The sequence below is a fragment of the Octopus bimaculoides genome, unplaced genomic scaffold (genome assembly GCF_046866305.1).
Source record: "Octopus bimaculoides isolate indiv1 unplaced genomic scaffold, ASM4686630v1 contig259, whole genome shotgun sequence".
NCBI classification, from domain to species: Eukaryota; Metazoa; Mollusca; class Cephalopoda; order Octopoda; family Octopodidae; genus Octopus; species Octopus bimaculoides.
In genome coordinates this window covers 1052-23982 of record NW_028315508.1, presented here as the reverse complement: position 1 = coordinate 23982, position 22931 = coordinate 1052, and the positions used below count along the sequence as shown (strand labels likewise).

The 22931-nt window shown below is 40.6% G+C and overlaps 1 protein-coding gene across 1 annotated transcript; it reads right to left on the bottom strand.

The window, feature by feature from the left end:
* Nucleotides 1–1901: 1901 nt before the first annotated feature.
* LOC149128980 (uncharacterized) lies at nucleotides 1902–22390 on the bottom strand. Its single transcript, XM_089346864.1, has 7 exons — nucleotides 22295–22390; nucleotides 15903–16136; nucleotides 14250–14371; nucleotides 10490–10550; nucleotides 7073–7227; nucleotides 5383–5479; nucleotides 1902–2888 (listed from the first exon to the last, which is right to left on the bottom strand). The coding sequence occupies exons 1-7, from the start codon at nucleotides 22377–22379 to the stop codon at nucleotides 2863–2865; spliced, it is 780 nt and encodes a 259-aa protein (XP_089202990.1). The 5' UTR covers nucleotides 22380–22390; the 3' UTR covers nucleotides 1902–2862.
* Nucleotides 22391–22931: the final 541 nt, after the last annotated feature.

The window sequence follows — 22931 nt, the reverse complement described above, 5'->3', positions numbered from 1 at the left end:
ATGTCAACGAAAGCCAGGTACAGAGGTTTATCCTTGGCTAGGTATTTCTCTTGCAACTGTCTCACTAGAAATAAGGCATCAGTAGTGCTTTTACCTGGCACGAACCCAAACTGCATCTCATCTAAATTGATTCGCTCCCTAATTAGTTGGGCTATGACCCTCTCTGTAACTTTCATAACCTGATCTAACAGCTTGATGCCTCTGTAATTATTTGTATCTAAAGCGTCCCCTTTACCTTTGTAGCAGTTGACTATGATGCTGCTACACCAGTCATAGGGTATGACTCCTTCGTGTATCACCTGGTTCGTAATACGGGTGACTAGGCTATAGCCAACACTGCCAGATATTTTGAGCATCTCTGCAGTGATTCCTGATGGGCCGGGGGCTTTCCCGGTCTTCATACTCTTAATTGCTTTATCTACCCTGGTACTATCAACTCGGATAGCTGGTCCCTCTATTGGGTCGACATAAGGCAGGCTCTCTTTCTCCCATTCATTCTCTTTATTAAGCAATCTATCGTAGTGGCATCTCCAGACCTCTTTCTTTGCATCCTCATTTAATGCAAGCGTACCATCATCCATGCGAACACATTTCTCTCCTACAACATCACTATTCTCTCTCCTACACTGTCTTGCAACCCGAAATACCTCGAGTCTTTGGTCCTCACGGCGCAGAACATTGGCAAATCTTTCCTTATCTGCTTCCCCTCTGGCTAAATAAACCTGTCGCCTAGCCTCCCTTCTGGCACATTGGTACAATTCCCTGCTACCACCGTTCTTCCAGTCCTTCCAAGCTTGTTTCTTTTGTCTAATAGCCCTGTCTACCTCCTTGTTCCACCACCACGTTACTCTGGGTTGGGAGGGGACCTTACACCACCCACAAATCTGGTCGGTGGCTTTCAACAGGTTGTCCCGCAGAAATCTCCAATTGTCTTCCACGTTGTATGATGCTATATCCCCTTCTATTTCGTTAAATGCTTCAAGTAACTTGTCTCTAAGTCTCTGTCCGTTTGCAGGGTCTTTAAGCTTCCACACCCTTCTTCTCCAAGCCTGTCTAATTCTGGGCACCCATTTTGCCTTGATCCCAAAGTCGCTAACTACTAATCTATGTTGTGGGGTACATTCTTCGCCAGGGTAGGTTTTGGCATGTTGTTGCATAATTATTGCGGCTTTTTTTCAACAAATTTTATTCAACAAAAACAATAACAATATTTAACAAAAACATCTTTAAATGAATATTCCGGAGCCTGTTATTCTGCCATCCACCACAACAATGAGTATAATTCATTTTTAAAATGTAATTAGAGCAAAACAAAAAAATATTTGGTGATTAAAGTTGTAAAGTGTTGTTATAAAAATATGTTGAAAATGGTTGTGAAAAAAAAGGAGTCAGTAATAAAGTAAATTCGTTAAAAAGTAAAATTTTAAATTTGATCTAAATGAGGAAAAAAGCAGAGGAATTTGTTTAAAATAGAATAATGAGGAGGATAGTAATTAAGTAGGTTCATCAATGAAGTGTTAATAAAGAATAAAGATTGAAACAGGAAAAAGTTATAATTTGTTTCTAAAATAGAAAACTGAATTTTGTTGAAGCTGGACTAAAAAAGAAATAAAATTGTTAAAAATGAAAGTAAGAATGGAAAACCATGCATTGTCACAGAAGCAGCTTCCTGAGTGAATGTTTGCTTCTAATTTGAAACAAAGAAATTCCATCTTTAATTCTTAAGACAAATTATGCATTCAGCTACAAACTTTTCAATAATAACACAAATAAACCTAGCTTTTGTATTCAATTAATATTTTCCATACAAGAAGACACCAAAGTTTTCTTCTTCTTCTTCTTCTCAATGTTTGTTTTCTAACATTAAAACGGATGTTAATTCCTCTTCTCTGTATTGTAATCAAGAGAAGAAATTATCAAAAGAAGAATCTCTTCTCGTACTTTAACTGACAATCTTAACTAAACTGAGATTTAAAGAGTAAATTTATTTCAATAAACTCAGAAATTTTCCATCCCAAGATAAACATTTCCATTGTTCAAGTAGTTTTTGTAAAAATCCTTCAAAAAGAATTATCTAAAAGCCTTCAATGAACCTTGAGAGGAAGCCTGAAGGAAACAGCATTAAGCAAACTGATCAGATGTAGTGCCCCTGCATTCACTGGCAATGCCCCAGCATGGCCAAAGCCTTAGAGCTGAAACATATAAAAGAATACAGAGACTGGCAAAAATAATAAGAAGAAATCTCAGATTCACAGTTCCTGATAAATGTTTCAACAACAAAGTGAAACAAACAGTCTTTTTCAGTTCTTATCATGGTTTGAACCAGTGAACTTTGTATGTTTGCTGTGGAAACAGCACTGAACATGAGGGGTTGGGGTTGCAGCATATCTTAGTCATATTGCCAGATTATGAAGACCAATGATAAGGACACAGAAGTAACTCAAATAAGCAACCAGGACATTGTAGGTGTGTTCCATTTCCAAGACAGACAACATCCTCGAATCAGCCAACTTTCTGGGCTTACCATTCTAATATCTTGTGTCTGAAACATGAAGGAAACGGTCGAAAAGAAGCATTCTTCATCGTCTTTGAGGAAGACCAAAGTGGTCAGTTGAAGCAATACAATTTTCAGGAATCAGATGGAAGCTATTCTTAATGTCTAAACAACAATGTATCTCCCAGTTATGTTTCAGCGTTAATTCTTGAATCAAGTTCTTAACTATGTTCTTACAGGATTATTGGCTGATTTCAGTTGGTTTTTACTCCCCAAATGTCAATATGGAGACAATGTGGAAGAATTCACTCAGAAAGCTGCAGCTTTTGACAAATATTATGCAAATAACAAATAAAGAATTAGAGAAATTAGTTACCAGTTCCATTCTCATCTCCTGTTAATAAATAAATAATCATTATTTGTACACAATCTTAAATAATATAACTATTCTAAATCATATCAAATGATTAACTTTTCGTTTGTCTACCTTAACGATTATATTTAGCAAACTGTTCTTTTAGAAAATACTTCATGCTTTAATGTTCCTGTACATCATTCTACCACATTTACATAAGTTCTCTAAGAATCAAACTCTTTGGCAGCATTATTGAAGAGTATCACTCTAAATCAGACCAGATAATGTATAAAAATGTTATGTTCCATGGGGCTTCCTCCTCTTCACCACCAAACAAAACAATTTTACGCACTGCATTCAGCTTTAAACGACACATTTCAGACATAAGTATCTGACCAGATAATCCTTTTGGAGATTTATACAAAATATCGAATTAGTATCACAGAGCCATTCCGGTTTATCCCTGTTGTCGTTGCTAGCAGGATTTTATGCCTGTTTTACCATTGTTGGCATCATAACTTGGACAAGTCTCTCACAACCACCTCTTTCTGCTCACCAAAAACCTTGATCATCTGACATATTCAGCAACAAGAAAACTATTAATCTTTGTGTTGTATGTTATGTTTATTGGAATGGTTTTTGTGGACAGATACTCATCTTATCACCATGGACTGAGGGCTTTATATATTATTACGTCCAAACACTAAAAGGGTTGTCTGCAACACAACTAGGCAATTGGTTCTATTCGAAGGCTGTGTTTTGTTTTTTAAGAGGAACCATTCTCCTAAGCAGGTTGCTTGCACTGTTTTCTGTTTGTTTTTTATTTTATGATATAAAATAAACCTGATCAGAGCCAAATTGGATAAATTCTAGGCTCTTTGCTAATTAGCCATGGGTATTTTTGTAGCACCATCCAAATGTGGTCGATGCCAGTGCCCTTCGACTGGCTCCCGTGCCAGTGGCACATAAAAGCACCATCCAAACATGGTCGGTGCCAAGGCTGCCTGACTGGCTCCTGTGCCAGTGGCACGTAAAAAGCACCCACAACACTCTCAGAGTGGCTGGTGTTAGGAAAGGCATCCAGCTGTAGAAACTTTTCCAGATCAGATTGGAGTTTGGTGCAGCTTCCTGGCTTGCCAGTCCCCAGTCAAACCATCCAACCCATGCCAGTATGGAAAACAGATGTTAAATGATGATGATGATGATGATGATGATGATGACAATAATTTGACAGAATAATCTGGATGCTGAATGATTAAGCACATCATCACCATCATTTAACATCCATTGTCCATGCTGGCATGGGTAAGACGGTTTGACCAGAGGTGGCATGTTGGAAGGACTGTACCAGACTCGAGTCTGATTTGGCATGGTTTCCTACAGCTCCAAGAGTGTAATGGCTGCATTTGCATGCTACCAGCACAGGTACCAATTTGCATGACATCTGTATCTGCCACGACTGCCATTTTGCTCGGCTTGATGGGTCTTCTTCTCAAGCACGGTATAATGCCAAAGGTCTTGGTCATTGCCTCCGTGAGGCCCAACCCTTGAAAGGAACTCAGCTACTTTGCCTCTGTGAGGCTTATGCTAATTAGAATCTCCAAAATTAAATTTGATATATTTTTTTTTTAAATTGATCCAATTAATTTTAACGTATTTTGGTAATTAATTTCTATTTCTAAAAGTAAATAAAACCAAAGAAATTCTGACCCCAAAAGTCTATGATTAAAGATTTTCTCTCTGTAACCAGACTTTATTCAGGTACAATGTACCTAGGAGTACATTATCCAATGCATCCTTCCCTGCTATTTAATGTTAATATCTTTTAATTAATTAATTTTACTAAAGACAGATCAGAAGTGAAAGCAATTATTTAATGTGTTAGTACAGTGATAGAGTGCAATCATTTATATAGTCATTAGTGCAATTATTAGTATAGTTATAAGTGAAGTCATTAATTACATTCCATGATCAAATATATTTCTAATATTGGAGTTTGATGAAGTTATTGGATATTTCTTTCATAAGAAAATAAATAAAATAAAACTGAAAGTGTTTCATCCAAAAGAAACCCAAACCATCAGTATTCTGGAAGATGATGATGATGATGATGGTGGTAGTGTTAATAATGATGATGATAATGGTAGTGGTGATGATGATGATGATGATGATGATGGGAAGTATCCCTCTGTCCATTATTTTCTTTAAACTACAAAATTTATTCAGAATATGTTCCTCTGAAGCCTGGACCCTTTTCATATCAACACCACTACCACCCCACCCTCAAGATTAACACCCCACCACCCCACCCCTTGGTTCTATGACATAAATTTACTGCTTTGAAGTGATCTAAATTGAAACACTCCATCAGAATCTCATGCTAATTTATTTTTCAAAGCACCATGTTAATAACGCCAAAACTATTTTACAAAATTCTTCATTATTTTCAAAACCGGGAAACAAAACATTTCTGTAATACGGAAGAAGGAGAGAAAATGTCAATAAACACAACAAGAACATCTCTAAGCGTTACCTCGTTGTTGTTCAAGAGTCAATTTTTTGGTTTTATTGACCGTGGCATAAATTGGTTCTGCAGTTCCTTCTTTGGCAGTGTTCAAGTTTTCAGAAGACTGCAAAGAAAGTTTTATTATCAAAAATCCTTGCATAATTAATTATCAAACTAATTATGTTACTGATGAGAGACTTTAAATGTAGCTTGTAAATGTGAGGCCCAAAACACAGACCATGTACACCTCTTTCACTTGAACTCTCTCCTCTTATACTCAGAAAGCTTCTCTGTTTGTAGAAATATTCTTACTCAGGTGCTGTCCGCTAGTGTCCACTGGTTTCTTAGGTTGTTTTAGTCTTCATTTTGTTGTCAGAGATGGTGCCGGTCAAAGGAAATCTAGTTCTGGTCTAAGGTAATAACAGAGAGGAAGAAGGGTAATCGTTAAGTGCTAAACTACCTCCCCATAGAAAACGGGTTCAAATCCTGATAAACACAACATACAGTCAATTTAGCTTCTCTTTGACAATTTTTTCTTATCATGAACTAAAGACATGTGATGGCATAGATCAGTGGTTGTGGACCCCAGGTGGTCTGTAAAGCTAGTACTGGGGGGGGGGGGGGGGTCTGTGAACTAAATTCAAAATTTCACACACACACACACATATATATATATATATATATATATATATATATATGTGCATATATAAAAATTAATATTTCTAAATCTCTCTAAAGGAGACTACGGCAGAGGTACTGGATATTAATAGTTATCGCCAAGCTAACATGGCAGTCCAGGAAAGGCCTCCAGACACTGGCGCTCAATGCAATACTGTGGTATGTTGGATCCTCTCAAACCATCCAACCCATGCCAGCAAGGAAAACAGATGTTAAATGATGATGATGATGCTGTGCTTCTACTTCTAAGTTAAGTCTTGTATGTTTTGGGGGTTCCTGTTCCCTAGGAGATGAAACATTTTCTGGGTGTGGGTGGTGTATAGAAGAAGCAGCAATATAGGGGTTCTTTCTCTGTGCCAAAGAAGTCCCTATAAAGTACATGTTGCAATCGCTGGTAGTAGAAAATTGAGGGGGTTGAATGTGGGAGATGTGAAGAGATGGGGTTGGAGTGGAATGTATGAAGCCTGAGTGTGTAATGATAAGCTGAATGGAAAGTCAGGGTGTAAATGGGGTGAGGGTCGACTTGGCTACAAAAGACATCAACTGATGACGGAAGGAGAGACAACTGTACGGGTTTAGGACATGGAAGGAAGTGGTCGAGTTTGGGGGCAGTATGTGTCATACTACAGACCCTTTCAATAAGTGATGTTAATATGGGAAAACTAGAACTGCGGTCAATAATCAAGTGAGAATCGGCCAATTCCACAGAACATGAATGAAGACTAAAACAACCTAAGAAACCAGTGGACACTAGCGGACAACTAGTGGACAGCACCTGAGTAAGAATATTTCTACAAACAGAGAAGCTTTCTGAGTATAAGAGGAGAGAGTTCAAGTGAAAGAGGAGACAGAAGGGAGTCATAACCTTCTCAAGACAGTCTGTGTTTTGGGCCTCACATTTACAAAATAAGTGTTTAAATATATTACACAAATAAGAAAAAGATTTGTTTTTAAAATCAACAAACCTATTGATAAGAAGCCTATAAACATTTCTGAAAAAAGAAAATATTTGATAAAATATATATCTAAAATGACTTACTGTATTTAAAATATCTGTTATTTGGTTGTTTTCCTTGGAAGGAACATTATTTCTTGTTTCAATGGATTCTTCATTGTCATTGAAAGTTTTTGCAGGAACAAATGTATTTCCTCTGTTTGAGATATCAATGGTTGAATATGGATTTTCCTGGTTATCTGCAAAATAAAAGAGAAAAGCTTTAGATTCTATAAACTGCAAAACCCAGGAGTGGGGTCTGCCAAACAACCTCAGAGGTCTGCAGGATATAGCTGTTGATGCTTTCAAAGAATGTTTTGAATGAATTTTTATCTGAGATGCCACATGAACCCACATTGCAAAAGGGCACACTCAGAAAAGCAGCTCTGTCAGAAACAATAGCAGAAAGAAAACCAATCACACTGAAGGTGGTGCTACAGCATGGCCTCAGCCTCTAGCTGAGGCCAGCAAAAGAAAGAAAAAGAATAAAATATTGGAGCCTGGTGCAGCCTTCTGACTTGCCAGCCCCCAGTCAAACCGTCCAACCCATACCAGCATGGAAAGCAGACATTAAATGACGATGATGATGGCCAGAGCTAGTAAGCCGGAGAGCTGCACCAGGCTCCAGCTGTCTGTTTTGGCTTGGTTTCTATGGCTGAGATGCCCTTCCTAATGCCAACTACTCTACATAGTGTGCCAGGTGCTTTGTACGGGTCACTGGCACAGGTGCCTTTTATGTGGCACCAGCACCAGCTGGGTTGGAAAAGACCTCTTGGTTGAAAGAGGTAAGGGAACCAAGAGGAGGGGCTGTGTGCCAAACGAGACATCAGAATATGATAGAGGGAGAGAGATAGTCATGTTGCTATGGAGGGGTTACTTGGCCACCCCAGTAGGACAAGGAAGGATAAGGGGGCTGGGGAGACAGTCAGATTGAGACAGAGAAATAGAGCTGGTGTGGGGATGTACTGGGGGGGGGGGTCTACCCACAGGGGACAGTGGTGGGGATATAAGTAGTGCAGAGGGGATGTGTCACGAGAGTTTGAGGGGGATATGTTTGGGGATGGGGAAGACATGACTGTGGCAAGTGATGGTGATGGGGGAAATTGGAGAGAATTGGAGGGGTGGGGAAGATATGTAAAGACAGAAGAGAGTTGAAGGGCCTGCAGTGGGTGAGGCGCATGAGGGAGAGTGGAAGGGGAAGAGATTGTTGGGAGTGTTGACAGTGGTCAGATGCGAGAGAGAGAGAGCAGAAGGGGATAGCCAAAAAGGACATGTATGTATGTGTGGAAGGCCATGACCTCACTTAGCTTGATGTGTCTTCTCCTCAAGCACAACGAACCACCACAAATTTTGGTCCCTTGTCATCTCCCCTATGAGGCTCAACAACTGCAGATCACATTTCACCACTTCATCCCAGGTCTACCACTTCCACACATTCCTACCACAAATGGAACAAAGTCATCAGCATAGAGGAGCTGCCAAGGGCAACCAGTCTTAAATTTCTCCATTATGGCCCTGAGTATTATGATGGACAAACGGGAGATGAGAACTGATCTTTGGTGTACTCCTGTACACTAAATTCATTACTGTACTTGTTGCTGACCTTCACTTTATTAAATATAACAAAAATGGTTGAAGTGTAGGCCCTTATGCAATGCATAGGCCCCATGGTAGGCAAGAGGTAGGTTAATAAGGCCAGTGGTAGGGGTGGAGTACTGGATATAAGCAAGTCCAATATGGTTCCCTGTTCTATGAATGGTTTGGTACAGTGACTAGATAAGAGAATGAGTGTCCAGTCCCCGCCACAGGCGCCATTTTAATGTTCCTTTACCATACTTGAAGATGTGGGCAGGTTTTTTTGTAGCTATGTCACCAATTCATCACATTCCTTTATCTGTAAGGCTCTTCATCCCATGTCTTTTTGGGGTCTCCCTCTTCCACAAGTTCCACTTGCTTTGAGTACCCAGCACTTCTTTATACAACTGATATCCGCCACAGCCATCACATACCTCTACCAACACAATCTTTTCTCTTACACGTTACATCTCTTCTTATATTTTTCTCTCAGCTCATTTGTACTCCCTCGTTCATGCACACTGACATTACACATCTAATGCAGCTTGCTTACTTTTATTTCAACACGTCACATGTCTTCTACATTCAGGGCCCACATCCCTTACGATGTAGTATTGTTGTTTGTATTTGAGTTTCATACAATTTGTCTTTTGCTCAGAGGGAGACAGACAGAGACTTTCGTTACTAACAGAGGGAGTAGCTCTTTGAAATTATTGCAGCCTGTTCTTAATGTAGCAACTACACTTTCAGAACATTCCCCTCTGCTGCTAAGACATTCACCCACATGACAGAGGTTATCAACTACTTTTATTTCTTTATTGCCCACAAGGTGCTAAACATAGAGGGTGCAAACAAGGACAAAGGGATTAAGTCAATTACATTGACCTCAGTGCATAACTGGTACTTATTTAATCAACACCGAAAGGATGAAAAGTAAAGTCAACCTCGGTGGAATTTGAACTCAGAATGTAAAGACAGACGAAATACCGCTAAGTGGTTCGCCCGGTGTGCTAACAATTCTGCCACCTCACCACCTTTTAGGCAGCTGTCAATGTATTTAAGAAAATCTATTTCCCATGAGCTCTTGGAGCTTATTTCCTGTCTATCTGCCACATGTAAAGTCTCTTTTCTTTTAACCTACATGGGATCCCATGACACTACATGCACTCATAGTTTATACTGGCCACACCTTATGGAATTCCTAGCTGCTCCTTTTCTGTATATCAACCATGGTTACTTCTTTACTGGTAGTAGGGCCCACGCCTTTTTTCCCAACTTTTTACTAGGACCTTAAGTCTTTCTTAAATTTGCCTGAAGCCCCTTCACTTTAAGCTTTGTTTCCAGTTGTGGAATTTCTTCTCTAATTCCACTATATACACAACTATGGAGGCAAAGTGGCTGAGCTCTTTTCGAGTGTTGGGTCTCACAGAGGTAATGACCGAGACCCTTGGCATTACGCCATGCTTGAGAAGAAGAGCCATCGAATCAAGCAAAATCAGTCATGGCACGTAAAAGAACCCATTACACTCTTGGAGTGGTTAGCATTAGTATGAAGATGCCAAAGGGTTGACTCATTCTAGTCTGGAAACATGAATGAGAAATGGAAAGGATTCCAAGAAAGATTTTCTTGTCATAGACTTGTTGTTTCCTTCTCTCTTGTAAAATGCTTATTTCATAAGAAAGTCTCAATTATTAAGTTTTCTAGTTTATTGAAGATATTCAGAGTTTACTCTCAAGACAATTTCCAGGCTTATTCTGTGAAAGTGAAAGAAAATAAGATTTCCTGGAATCTTTATTATGCTTTCTTCCCTCAAACGAGATGAACTGAAATAGTGTTAAAACAGGTTTTCTTGGCTGAAATTCAGCAGAGAATACAATGCTACTTACCAAAATCTTCACTGTCTGATGATTTTGGAACAAACTTGGCCAGATTTACACGCATTTGCCCCTAAAAGACAAGAAAGGCACAGATTAAATAACAATACTTTTCAGTCTTTCCATTAAATTAAAGAGCAAATAAGTTAGAGATGTGGTTTCCGACCATTTTTTTTTGTCTGTTCCTGTTTTACTTAAGTGGAACCCCACAGCCATTCAATGTTTAAAAAAAAAATTACAATATATTTTTAGAATTAAATATTAGTAGGAATTGCGTAAGAAAATTAAGACTTTTAGTGTATTGGAGAAGTATAAACAATACATTGCACAAAAATTTTAGCAAGAAAATCTTATGTGGACCCTCAAGGGTCAAACAAACCCCAAATGAGAAGCAGTGAGTTAGAGGATCATCATTATTTAACATCTGTCTTCCATGCTGGCATGGGTGGAACGGTTTAACAGGAGCCAGCCAGGCAGAAGCCTGCACCAGACTTCTGTGACTGTTTTGGCTGGAGTTTTATAGCTGGATGCCCTTCCAAATGCCAACCACTCAACAGAACGGACTGGGTGCTTTTTACGTGGCACAAGCACAAGTGAGGTCAGTTTTGGCAAGATTTTTACAGCTGGATGCCCTTCCAAACACCAACCACTTTACAGTGTGGACTGGGTGCTTTTAAGTGGCACCTGCACTGACAGGGTCACCAAGTACCTTGCAAGACAAAAAAATAAAATTTGGAGAGAGGAAGGGACATTGGAGGTGATTTTATGTCAGATGATGATGAAAGGTTATAACGAGACAGAGAATTTGTTTTAAAAGTTCAAACGTGAAGACAAACAGTAATATAATTACAAAGGGCTTAAAAGATACAAATGTCAAATAAGTATTTGAAAGAAAGGGAAAAAATTGCAAGAGAGAGAAAGATTTGCACAGATAAAAACATGCAGAAATATTGTATGCTAAAAACATGTCTCCTACAAATAAATACACACTGTCTAGATGAACGAGTTTGAAAGGCAGTCGGCCATGAAATTCAGGTTGGTTTTCTCTGTTGCTGCATATGACCTGGAGCAGTGATTCTCAAACTGTGGTCCACAGTCCCCTAGCACAGTGCTTCTCAAACTATCTGATGTGGCATACTGGCAGTTTTTTCTTTTTCTTCTTTTCCCAATGTGCCAGGGACCGATAAGATTTCTTTGTAATATTAATTTATACCAGAAACAATAAATATATAATGAATGTTATCAAAGTTGACAATTTGTTTTTATCTTGTATAGGAGTGGCTGTGTGGTAAGTAGCTTGCTTCCCAACCACATGGTTCCGGGTTCAGTCCCACTGCGTAGCACCTTGGGCAAGTGTCTTCAACTATAGCCTCGGGCCGACCAAAGCCTTGTGAGTGGATTTGGTAGACGGAAACTGAATGAAGCCCGTCGTATATATGTATATACATGTGTGTGCATATGTTTGTGTGTTTGTGTTTGTCCCCTTAGCATTGCTTGACAACCGATGCTGGTGTGTTTATGTCCCCGTCACTTAGCGGTTCGGCAAAAGAGACCGATAGAATAAGTACTAGGCTTACAAAGAATAAGTCCCGGGGTCGATTTGCTCAACTAAAGGCGGTGCTCCAGCATGGCCGCAGTCAAATGACTGAAACAAGTAAAAGAGAGTAAAAGAGAGTAAATAATACAATACAGTTCTATATTTAAAAGATGAGGAATTATGTACATTATTTACATTATTTACATTTGACGGATATTTGTCCTCATCTTGTTTGTTGTTAACACAACATTTCGGCTGATATACCTTTCAGCCTTCATCAGGTGTCTTGAGGAAATTTCGAACCTGGGTTCACATTCCTAAGGTATTTTTCATTGTTATTATTATTATTATTATTATTCAGGTCACTGCCTGGAATTGAACCTGGAATTTTGGGGTTAGTAGCCTGCAGTCTTAACCACTATGCCAAGACATCTGATGAAGGCTGGAGGGTATATCAGCAGAAATGTTGTATTAACAACAAACAAGATGAGGACAAATATCTGTCAAATGTAAATAATGTAAATAATACAAAGTTACATGAGCTGATAAGTTGCTTCCTACAGTGTATAAAGCGAAACTACTGAAGTTATACTATTGTTTCTTTTCTGGAAAGTCACCATGTACTGGCAGCTGATGGCTTGCAGATCAGCGTTGGTCTGCGGACCACCACTTTGAGTAGCACTGCCCTATGGGACTGTGAAGTGATTTTAGGGGGACCACAAAAGGACACTGGAGTATCGTAAAAACAGGGTAGCTTGAGACAGTCAGGTTTTAAAATTTCAAGACTTTCAATCTTTTGCATGCTACCAAAGTCTTAATAAATAGGAAAGCAGACAAACCACAAATCCTTTCAGGTAGATGGCCCTGCTCGATCTGTAGAAAAGGCATAGGTAGAAACTCTATAAGATGTACCCAGTGTAAGCTATGGACACATAAGAGGTGCAGCAATATCAAAGGAAGGTTAACTAGGAAGATAGTTTTTGTATGTGGCAGATGCTCAGGAGCAATAAACACTGAAAATGTGCAGAGAACAGTTTCTGTCACATTCCAGGGAGAAAAACTAGAAGTAGTTGATAGCTTCCGTTACCTAGGCAACCAAGTCAGTAGCAGGGGTGGATGCTCTGAAAGTGTAGCTGCTAGAATAAGAATAGCCTGGGCAAAGTTCAGAGAGCTCCTACCTCTGCTGGTAACAAAGGGCCTCTCGCTCAGAGTAAAAGGTATGTGCTATTGGTATCTTTCATTTCTCATTTGTTTTCTAACTAATTTATCAACTGATTCTCCATAATTTCATGTGCTTTTATTGTATCCTAATAAGGTATTGCCTGGATTAAGATGTGGTTTTGGGGGTTGCAGGTCTATGGGCAGTGCGTTTAATAGTCTGAAAATTATGGTACACGAATGTATGTAATTTTTTTTCGTGTTGATTATCCTGCATTATGTTGGCATGCTGAATGAAATGCTTGGCAGTATTTTGCCCATCGCTGCATTCAAGCTCCGCCGAGGTTGACTTTGCCTTTCATCCTTTTGGGGCCGATAAACTAAACACCAGTGAAATTCTAGGGTCGTTGTAATCGACTAGTCCCCACCCCAAAAAACTTCAGGCCTTGTGCCCATAATAGAAAGGATTATCCTGCATTTTATAGGGGACTACAAATCATAGAATAAAAACTGTAAGGAGACTGGCACGTAAAACGTTTTGAAAAGTTTGAGAACCACTGACCTAAGGTGTGGCATTCAAGATTGTATGATTGCGGTTCCAATTCCTGAACTGGGCAGTGTATTGTGTTCTTAAACAAAACACTTCATTTCATGTACCCCCAGTCCACTCAGGTGTAAATGAGTAACAACCCTGCAACAGATTGGTTCCCCATTCAAGGGGAATGATGTGGGTCTCAGGTGTGTGTATGCTGCATATGTCACATGACAAAAAACTTTAGTGAAGCAAAAAGACATCATCATCATTTAATGTCCATTGTCCATGCTGGCATGGGTTGGACAGTTTGACCAGGGCTGGCATGCTGGAAGGCTCTACCAGACTCCAGTCTGATTCGGCATGGTTTCCTACAGCTAGATGCCTATGCTGGAGCCAACTTTTGTTGTTTATAGCCCCAGGAAGATATCTCTTGATGATAATTCTTGCTGACTCAGGGGCCATCTTGGGAATACAAAGGAAATGGTGTGCAAGTTTGAAACATCTCAGTTTCCACGAAACAGAACCTTCAAAGTGGAACTTACTTTGTTGTTCTTGTCGTCAGTTGTAAGACTGATATCCGTATCGTCTCCCCAACAGTCAGAACCGGTGTCTTTTGTTTGACTGCAATGGCTTGAAAGAGTTCCCGTTTCCTCAGCAGAATCATCTGGGAAAATGAAAAGATCCAAAATTAAACACTTCAATACAGTTCTATATTTAAGAGATGAGGAATTATTTACATTTACATTTGACAGATATTTGTCCTCATCTTGTTTGTTGTTAACACATTTCGTCAGGTGTCTTGGGAAAACTTCAAACCTGGGTTCTCATTCCTAATGTATTTTTCGATGTTATTATTATTATTCAGGTCACTGCTTGGAATTGAACTCGGAATCTTGGGGTTAGTAGCCCGCGCTCTTAATCACTATGCCATATGCCCGTAAGCAATTATGGAGTGAATTTTAGGGCTTATAAATCTAATATTTTCCTGTCCTTCCTTAATACCATTTCCTATATTCTGTTCATATCTGCACTCGGTCTGCTTAGGAGGTTGTTGTATCCTAGCATATGTGCTGCTTCTTTTTAGTTTTCGTACTTTCCAGTGGTGTTCTCTGTCTATTATTTTAACTTCATCCCACAGGGGGAGGTGGTCTCCATTTTTCCATACATGATCAGCTATACCCGATTTATCGATATCTCCTCGTGCCACAGCTTTGTGATGTTCCTCTACCCTTATTTTGAGCAGGTGGCATGTTTCGCCTTTGTATAACTTACCACAGCTGCATGGGATGAAGTACACACAGTCTTTGGTCATATTCTCTTTTATTGGTGGTTTTACTCGGAGATATTTTCAAAGTGTTGTATTACTCTTGAATACTGTCCTGATATCATATGGCAAGCCTGGAGAGCCACACCAGGTTCTAAAGTCTGTTTTGGCATGGTTTCCGCATCTGGATACCCTTCTTAATGCCAACCACTTTACAGATTGTGCCGTGGCACCGGCACAGGTGCTTTTTACATAGTACCCCTGTGTCAATCAGTCTGTCTGAGCTGAAGTTTTATTTTCTGGACAACAAACAGTAAAACACAACTACTTCTATCTTTATCTTATTCCAAGGTAAAATCTCTATTAATTAATATTAATTAATATCTCTATTAATTCAAACACCTGAGTCTGTCAGGACACCCACCCCTGACCCTCTATACCACTAATCTCTCAACCGGCACAAAGCCAACCCTACCCCATCATTATTACTCTCTCCTCCCAGCTGAGGGGTCTTTGTCTTGCAAGCTATTTGGTGACCCTGTTGTTGCTGGTGCCATGTAAAAGGCACTGGTGAGAGGGGGGGGATGTATAATTACAAATGAAACTTCTTTCTAAAACCCAGTAAGATGATAACTGGAAAAGTAATGAAATTTCCTCCTAACACCATGCCAGGCTCATAAGGGCTGGTTTTCCGGGTTCCATGGCATATATATTCCTCCACCTGGATGGGACGTTGGTCTGCTACAAGGTCACTCATTTTCGCCAGCTGAGCAGACTGGAGCAATGTGAAATGAAGTAATTTGCTCAAGAACACAATGCATTGCCCAGTTCGGGGACTGAAACTACAATCTTACAATCACCAGTCCGACACCCTAACCACTAAGCCACACACTCCCACAATTAAAAAAGCTGTAAATCAAATGTTACTCACCCATGTTTTCTGACTGTTTCGGGACGGGAACAGGTTGGTGGCCAGGACTCATGCTGACTCGTCTTTTTGCTAATCCACGGCTGGACTGTTTCAACCTGCTACTAGTGGCAGGACTCTCATCTAAATCAATTGTGTCTTCTGAAAATTGTAACTTCTGTGATTTTTGATAATTTTCAAGCAACTGAACACAAGAATTGTAGCCTTTTATAAGTGCATGATCACTGGCAGTCCAACCTAAAACAGAGAATGGCTTATATACAGATACATAAGTGAATATAAAGAGATCTAGGAGCAGCCATATACATCATCATCATCATTTAACGTTCGCTTTCCATGCTGGCATGGGTTGGATGGTTTGACTGAGGACTGGCAAGCCAGAAGGCTGCACCAGGCTCTAATCTGATTTGGCAAAGTTTCTACAGCTGGATGCCCTTCTTAACGCCAACCACTCCAAGAGTGTAGTGGGTGCTTTTTATGTGCCCTGGCACAGGAGCCAGTCAGGCGGCACTGGCACCGACCATGTTCAGATGGTGCTTTATATGTGTCACAGTCATGAATTCCAGTCAGACAGCACTGGCATTGACCACACTCAAATAGTGCTTTTTATGTGCCACCAGCACGGATGCCAGTCAGGCGGCACTGGCATCTGCTATGACTACAATTTTGCTTGACTCAACAGATCTCAAGCACAGCATATCTCCAAAGATCTGCCACTTGTCATTGCCTTTGTGAAGCCCAACGTTCAAAGGTTGTGCTTCACCAACCCATCTCATGTCTTCCTGGGTCTACCTCTCCCACAGGTTCCTTCCACAGATGTCCTCCTCATCCATAAGCAACACATCTCCATACCAGCAAAATCGTCTCTCTTACACACCACACCACACACATATCTATCTATCTATCTATCTATCTATCTATATATCTATATATCTATATATATATATATATATATATATATATATCGGAATAAGCATTGTTTGCATATAATCACAATTCAGGTTAGTTGAAATACGTTTGTCACATATTTCAACTGCTAAAGGCAAATACACTGCAGTTACCGTGGAGAAAAAATCTCTTATGGTATTCAGTTCATTCAAAGATTAGCTCAAAATTAAGCTAATCTTTGTATCTCTATAAATTCATACTTAGCTTATATAAAACTATACTGGTATATTCACTACTTATGCAAAACTGCTTAGATTATAATTGTATTAATATATAATTAGCATGTTTGTTTACCTCAACGTGACGTGGAGGATTTTAGGTAGAGCATCACCTTACAGGCACGGTGCCCATAAAAGACCAATTAAATGCGAGTTGTGTTTGTTAGAAAAATTCCATATCTTATTCCAAGACAAGACCACTTTGAACCAAAGATGCGAACTATTAAATTCATGAAGACATGAGTCTAAATTTAAAATGCCGGCTAATAACATACCATATGGGTAGTATATTTTTGATAATTTTTGACTCCTTGAAACCAGTTTGCAATCTCATTATTGGATTTGTACCGCATTTTACTTCTCATTGCAAGAATATTGTATAGATCCCAACGCCTTTTTAAGAAAGCTTTCGACTGTTATATGCATAGTTTTTCTTGTTTTTATTTTACTTTATATTATTTTATTTTATTTGTATTTATTAAAAAATATTTTGTAAACAAATTTAACCGTTTTTATGGATGGTTTGATATATGGGATTCTATTATGTATGTATTTTTGCCCAATTTTTGCTATTATACACTCAGCAATTTCTTTAAAAAGTTGTCTGCATATATACGTTAAAACCCAAAAGTTTTTTATGTGGATGTCTGTATTGTAACAATGCATATGCATTCGTATGTGTGCGTTTATGCTTATGTATAGAGCCTATGTTTACACTTGTGCACATACATACATGGTTTTGAGTGTGTGCGTCCTTGCATATGCATGGGTAAGTGTGTATGCTTACATTTACACATACATACATATATTCGCGTGTGTACATCTAGGTTACATATGAGAATGTGTGCTCAGGTTTATACACATACATACTTCAATGTGTGCGTACGCACGTATACAATTATATTTGTGTGTATTCGCGTACATATCCCTATATATCTGTATACGTGATGCTAATATACATTTTTGTATACACATATATACGTAATCCAATTTTGTATACGTTTGTTATATTCGCTACACTTCCTTCTTTCCTTTTTCTCTCCTTCTTCACGAAAACCACACTTTCTCCCTTTCTACATTCGTAACGTCCTTTATCTATACGTTACTCTTCTCCACCCCTTACTCCCCCCCCCTCCAGAAGTTTAAGGTACACTTGCCTGTTCCAACGCTGAATAATTTTCGTATGCGAGCATAATCGCGTGCATATGTGTATGTGTATACATGCATATTCGTGCATGTATTTATGCCTTACAAATATATGCCTATATACATATATTGTCTGTTCGTATGCATCTGTGTATTTTGATGTATATATATATATATATATATATATATATATATATATATATATATATATGTTGTAGATAGTCTAGTATGCGTATATACTGTTGTAGAATTTTTATTTTTTATTTCAATTTTAATGTGTTAATTGAGCGATAATTCTATTATAATTATTTTACAATATGTATTTTGAACCCACTTTTCAATTTAAGGTTTTCTTTGATTTTTTAAAAATAAGATGAATCTATATTGAATTCATTTGTTTCGTTTATTTTGTTCAATGCATACCTAAGACCGTTATTTGAAACGATCAATGTGTTTTAATTTTATATTAGTTTTGATTGCATCGTCATTTCTCTCCCATTTTTAATAAAACTGTCTGATGAAGGGGAACGTGAAACTCCGAGTAACAGTCTTTTGTTATATTTCAGCTGCTTTTAAATAAAGTATATATATATATATATATATATATATATATATGTGTGTATGTATTTATATAAGTATATGTGTATGTGTGTGTGGGCGTGTGTGTGTCACAGAACAGGTAAAACACATGATGCCAGATCACTTTCAAATGCACTGATACACTAAATTAGCAGAAATGAGATAACCCCCAACACATCAATGTGTTTTGGAAGTCAGGGATGACTAAGGGAATGGCTGCAAAGCCAAAAAGGGAAGCTTTAATGCAGTTCGGGAACCAGTTAGAAAGAAGCAGCTAAATCTCTCTTTTTCAAAACACACCACACTGTCTTAAAAAATGATTGACACACACACAAGGGAATGTAGTTGTAGAAGTAGAAAAAGACAGGAGCTGGTTAGAGCTGGAATACCTTAGATCAATGCTTCTTAAACTTGGGGTCACAAATTGAAATGCTGGGGGTCACGAAAATTAAATTCAAACACTTGAATGTGAGGCCTCACAGAGGCAAAGCGACCGAGTTCCTTTCGAGCATTGGGCCTCATGGAGGCAAAGTGGCCGAGCTCCTGGCCTGCATGGAGGCAAAGTGGCCGAGCTCCTGGTCTGCATGGAGGCAAAGTGGCCGAGCTCCTGGTCTGCATGGAGGCAAAGTGGCCGAGCTCCTGGTCTGCATGGAGGCAAAGTGGCCGAGCTCCTGGTCTGCATGGAGGCAAAGTGGCCGAGCTCCTGGTCTGCATGGAAGCAAAGTGGCCGAGCTCCTGGTCTGCATGGAGGCAAAGTGGCCGAGCTCCTGGCCTGCATGGAGGCAAAGTGGCCGAGCTCCTGGCCTGCATGGAGGCAAAGTGGCCGAGCTCCTGGCGTGCATGGAGGCAAAGTGGCCGAGCTCGTGGTCTGCATGGAGGCAAAGTGGCCGAGCTCCTGGTCTGCATGGAGGCAAAGTGGCCGAGCTCCTGGTCTGCATGGAGGCAAAGTGGCCGAGCTCCTGGTCTGCATGGAGGCAAAGTGGCCGAGCTCGTGGTCTGCATGGAGGCAAAGTGGCCGAGCTCCTGGTCTGCATGGAGGAAAAGTGGCCGAGCTCCTGGCCTGCATGGAGGCAAAGTGGCCGAGCTCCTGGCCTGCATGGAGGCAAAGTGGCCGAGCTCCTGGTCTGCATGGAGGCAAAGTGGCCGAGCTCCTGGTCTGCATGGAGGCAAAGTGGCCGAGCTCCTGGTCTGCATGGAGGCAAAGTGGCCGAGCTCCTGGCCTGCATGGAGGCAAAGTGGCCGAGCTCCTGGCCTGCATGGAGGCAAAGTGGCCGAGCTCCTGGCCTGCATGGAGGCAAAGTGGCCGAGCTCGTGGTCTGCATGGAGGCAAAGTGGCCGAGCTCCTGGTCTGCATGGAGGCAAAGTGGCCGAGCTCCTGGCCTGCATGGAGGCAAAGTGGCCGAGCTCCTGGCCTGCATGGAGGCAAAGTGGCCGAGCTCCTGGTCTGCATGGAGGCAAAGTGGCCGAGCTCCTGGTCTGCATGGAGGCAAAGTGGCCGAGCTCCTGGTCTGCATGGAGGCAAAGTGGCCGAGCTCCTGGTCTGCATGGAGGCAAAGTGGCCGAGCTCCTGGTCTGCATGGAGGCAAAGTGGCCGAGCTCCTGGCCTGCATGGAGGCAAAGTGGCCGAGCTCCTTTCGAGCATTGGGCCTCACAGAGGCAGAATGACTAAGCTCCTTTCAAGCAGGCCTCATGGAGGCAAATAGGGTGAGTTCCTATCAAGTGTTGGGCCTCACAGAGGCAAAGTGGCTGAATTCCTTTTGAAGGGGCCTCGATATGGCTGGCTTCCTGTCACCAACAGGTCTTGGTTGTAAAGATGGTAAACACTGATGGAATAACCCTCTTCTGATACAAGGGAGGTAAATCTCGAATCTTGGATGCGATGCGGTCTCCATCTCCAATCTTGCTGCTTTGGCCACAAACCCTGGTATTGCCACCTTTAATGCGGAGAAGAGGAAGGTAACCAAATACTGGAGTCTGACTAACTACTACCTATTCATACCAGTCACCACCAAAGTCTCTGGTATTCTCCGATGCTGTAAAATCCGGATGACAGTGGTCTGTTTGAGAAATGACTCCTGTGAGATGGGCTGGCCGTTGCAGCGAATGTCACTGGCCATTCTCCAAAGTACAGCTGGATACATCACTTGGACTGGACTGGACTGGACAGCTTGTTGCTCCTTGTCTTTTTCTGCATAGTTTAAATATTAATGATGTAATTTGCATTTGTTAACTTTCTCAGGGTTACCCAACTTGTTTATTTTTTCGTTTTTGGCAATAATTGTAAACATACATATATTAAATTATATATATAATAAACATGTAATTATAGCAGAAATACCAGTGAGGGACCCTCTCTTTAGTTGCTCAACCAATTAGAAACAACACCTAAATCTGCCTCCTCAAGCATGACAATACCCTTCAGAGCAGTGTGTCAGGAGAACCAGTGCACACTATGGCTGCTGGCAGAATTCCTCAACTACAGCTCTACAATGGCATCTGTGTGGCTCACATACGTGTTGGCTGAGGTGCTGGGCCACTCTGCTAAGAGTGCACTCAACATCAAGAAGGACAACTAATTGAGTCAGACACTGTTGTTAGGCTGTGAAGGAGAATGGAGACAAGCAAGTCTCAATCTGCCAGAAGAAGTAGATTTCCATTTGGTATCATTCCAATTATGTCAGGCATTTGCATCCTGAGAGACTGTGAGGCCTTCAACAGTCCAATCAGCCTGAGCTGATTCTAGTTTCTGGACAACATCAACTTCAGCTATCCTGTGGCGTACCTTGCTGAAGAGGGTGTCACTGGAGGAGATTGAGGGAAGATAAGCCAGCAGTAACACATCTGAAGCAGAATAGATGCTGAGGCCACTGAATTTCAGATAAATTCTGGTTGTCATCATCATCATCATCATACGTCTGTTTTTTCAAGCTGGTATGGGTTGGACAGTTTGACTGAAATACTGGTGGGTAGGGGAGCTCCACCAGGTTTCAAGTCTGGTTTGGCAAGGTTTCTACAGCTGATGCCCTTCCTAACGCCAACCACTCCGAGAGTGGCCACGTGTTTGAACAGTGCTTTTTATGCGCCACTGACGTGACACTGGCATTAGCCACACACTCAAGTAGTGTTTTTTACATGCCACTGCCACAGGTGTCCCTGATGTGACACCAGCATCGGCCACATACTCGAATTGTTTTTTATTACATACCACCAGCGTGGGTGCCAGTCAACCAACACTGGCATCAACCACAGCTATAATCACCCTTGGCTTGACAGGCCTTCTCAAGCACTGCATATCACCCAACATCTGAGGGGTGGTTTTACATTACATGCCAGTTACACAACACTGGCATCGGCAAAAAATTTATGAAGGCCACGAATAGTGCTCCTGAGAGGGATTGAACCTTGCTCAGGATGTATAATATAGCATGTGCAATTACCCCCAAAATCACGGAGACAAGAATTAAGATATTTGGTAATTATAGAATTAAAACCAAGAAAATTTACCATTTGCATCTTTAACATGGACAGCTGCTTGAAACCTCAACAGAAGAGAGACCATATTATCATTTCCCACTTGACAAGCAAACATCAAAGCTGTTCTATAATAAATAGAAGAAGCAGAATTAATACCAAAATGTAATATTCGTATCCAACTAAATGTGGATGTTGTGTTAGAACACTGAATACTGCAATAGTTGCCATGAGAAAACCTCTGATATATGCTTAATTACCATCATCTTCATTTAATGTCCACTTTCCATGCTGGCATGGGTGAGACAGTTTGACTGAAAACTGGTAAGCCGGGGAGCTGCACCAGGTTCCGATATAATTTGGCAAGATTTCTATGGCCGGATGCTCTTCCTAATGCCAACCACTCCAAGAGCCTAGTGAGTGCTTTTTACATGCCATTGACCTGACACTGGCATCAGCCACGACTACAGTCCCACTTGGCTTGACAGATCAACACAAGCATGGTACATCACCAAAGGTTTTGGTCACCTGTCACTGACTCCATGAGGTAAAAATACTCAAATGGTGCTTTTTACGTGCCACCAGCATGGGTGCCAGTCAGATGGCACTGGCATCAAATACAACTACGATTTCACTCAGTTCAACAGGTCTTAAATGGGATATAAATCCT

Coding starts and splice junctions, on each gene's coding strand:
- LOC149128980 (XM_089346864.1), bottom strand. CDS start 22,379: ATGTTTGCTTGTCAAGTGGGAAATGATAATATGGTCTCTCTTCTGTTG. Junction 16,137..22,294: donor CCATGTTAAAGATGCAAATG/GTAAATTTTCTT, acceptor TCTCTGTTTTAG/GTTGGACTGCCAGTGATCAT. Junction 5,480..7,072: donor TAACAGATATTTTAAATACA/GTAAGTCATTTT, acceptor CTTTCTTTGCAG/TCTTCTGAAAACTTGAACAC.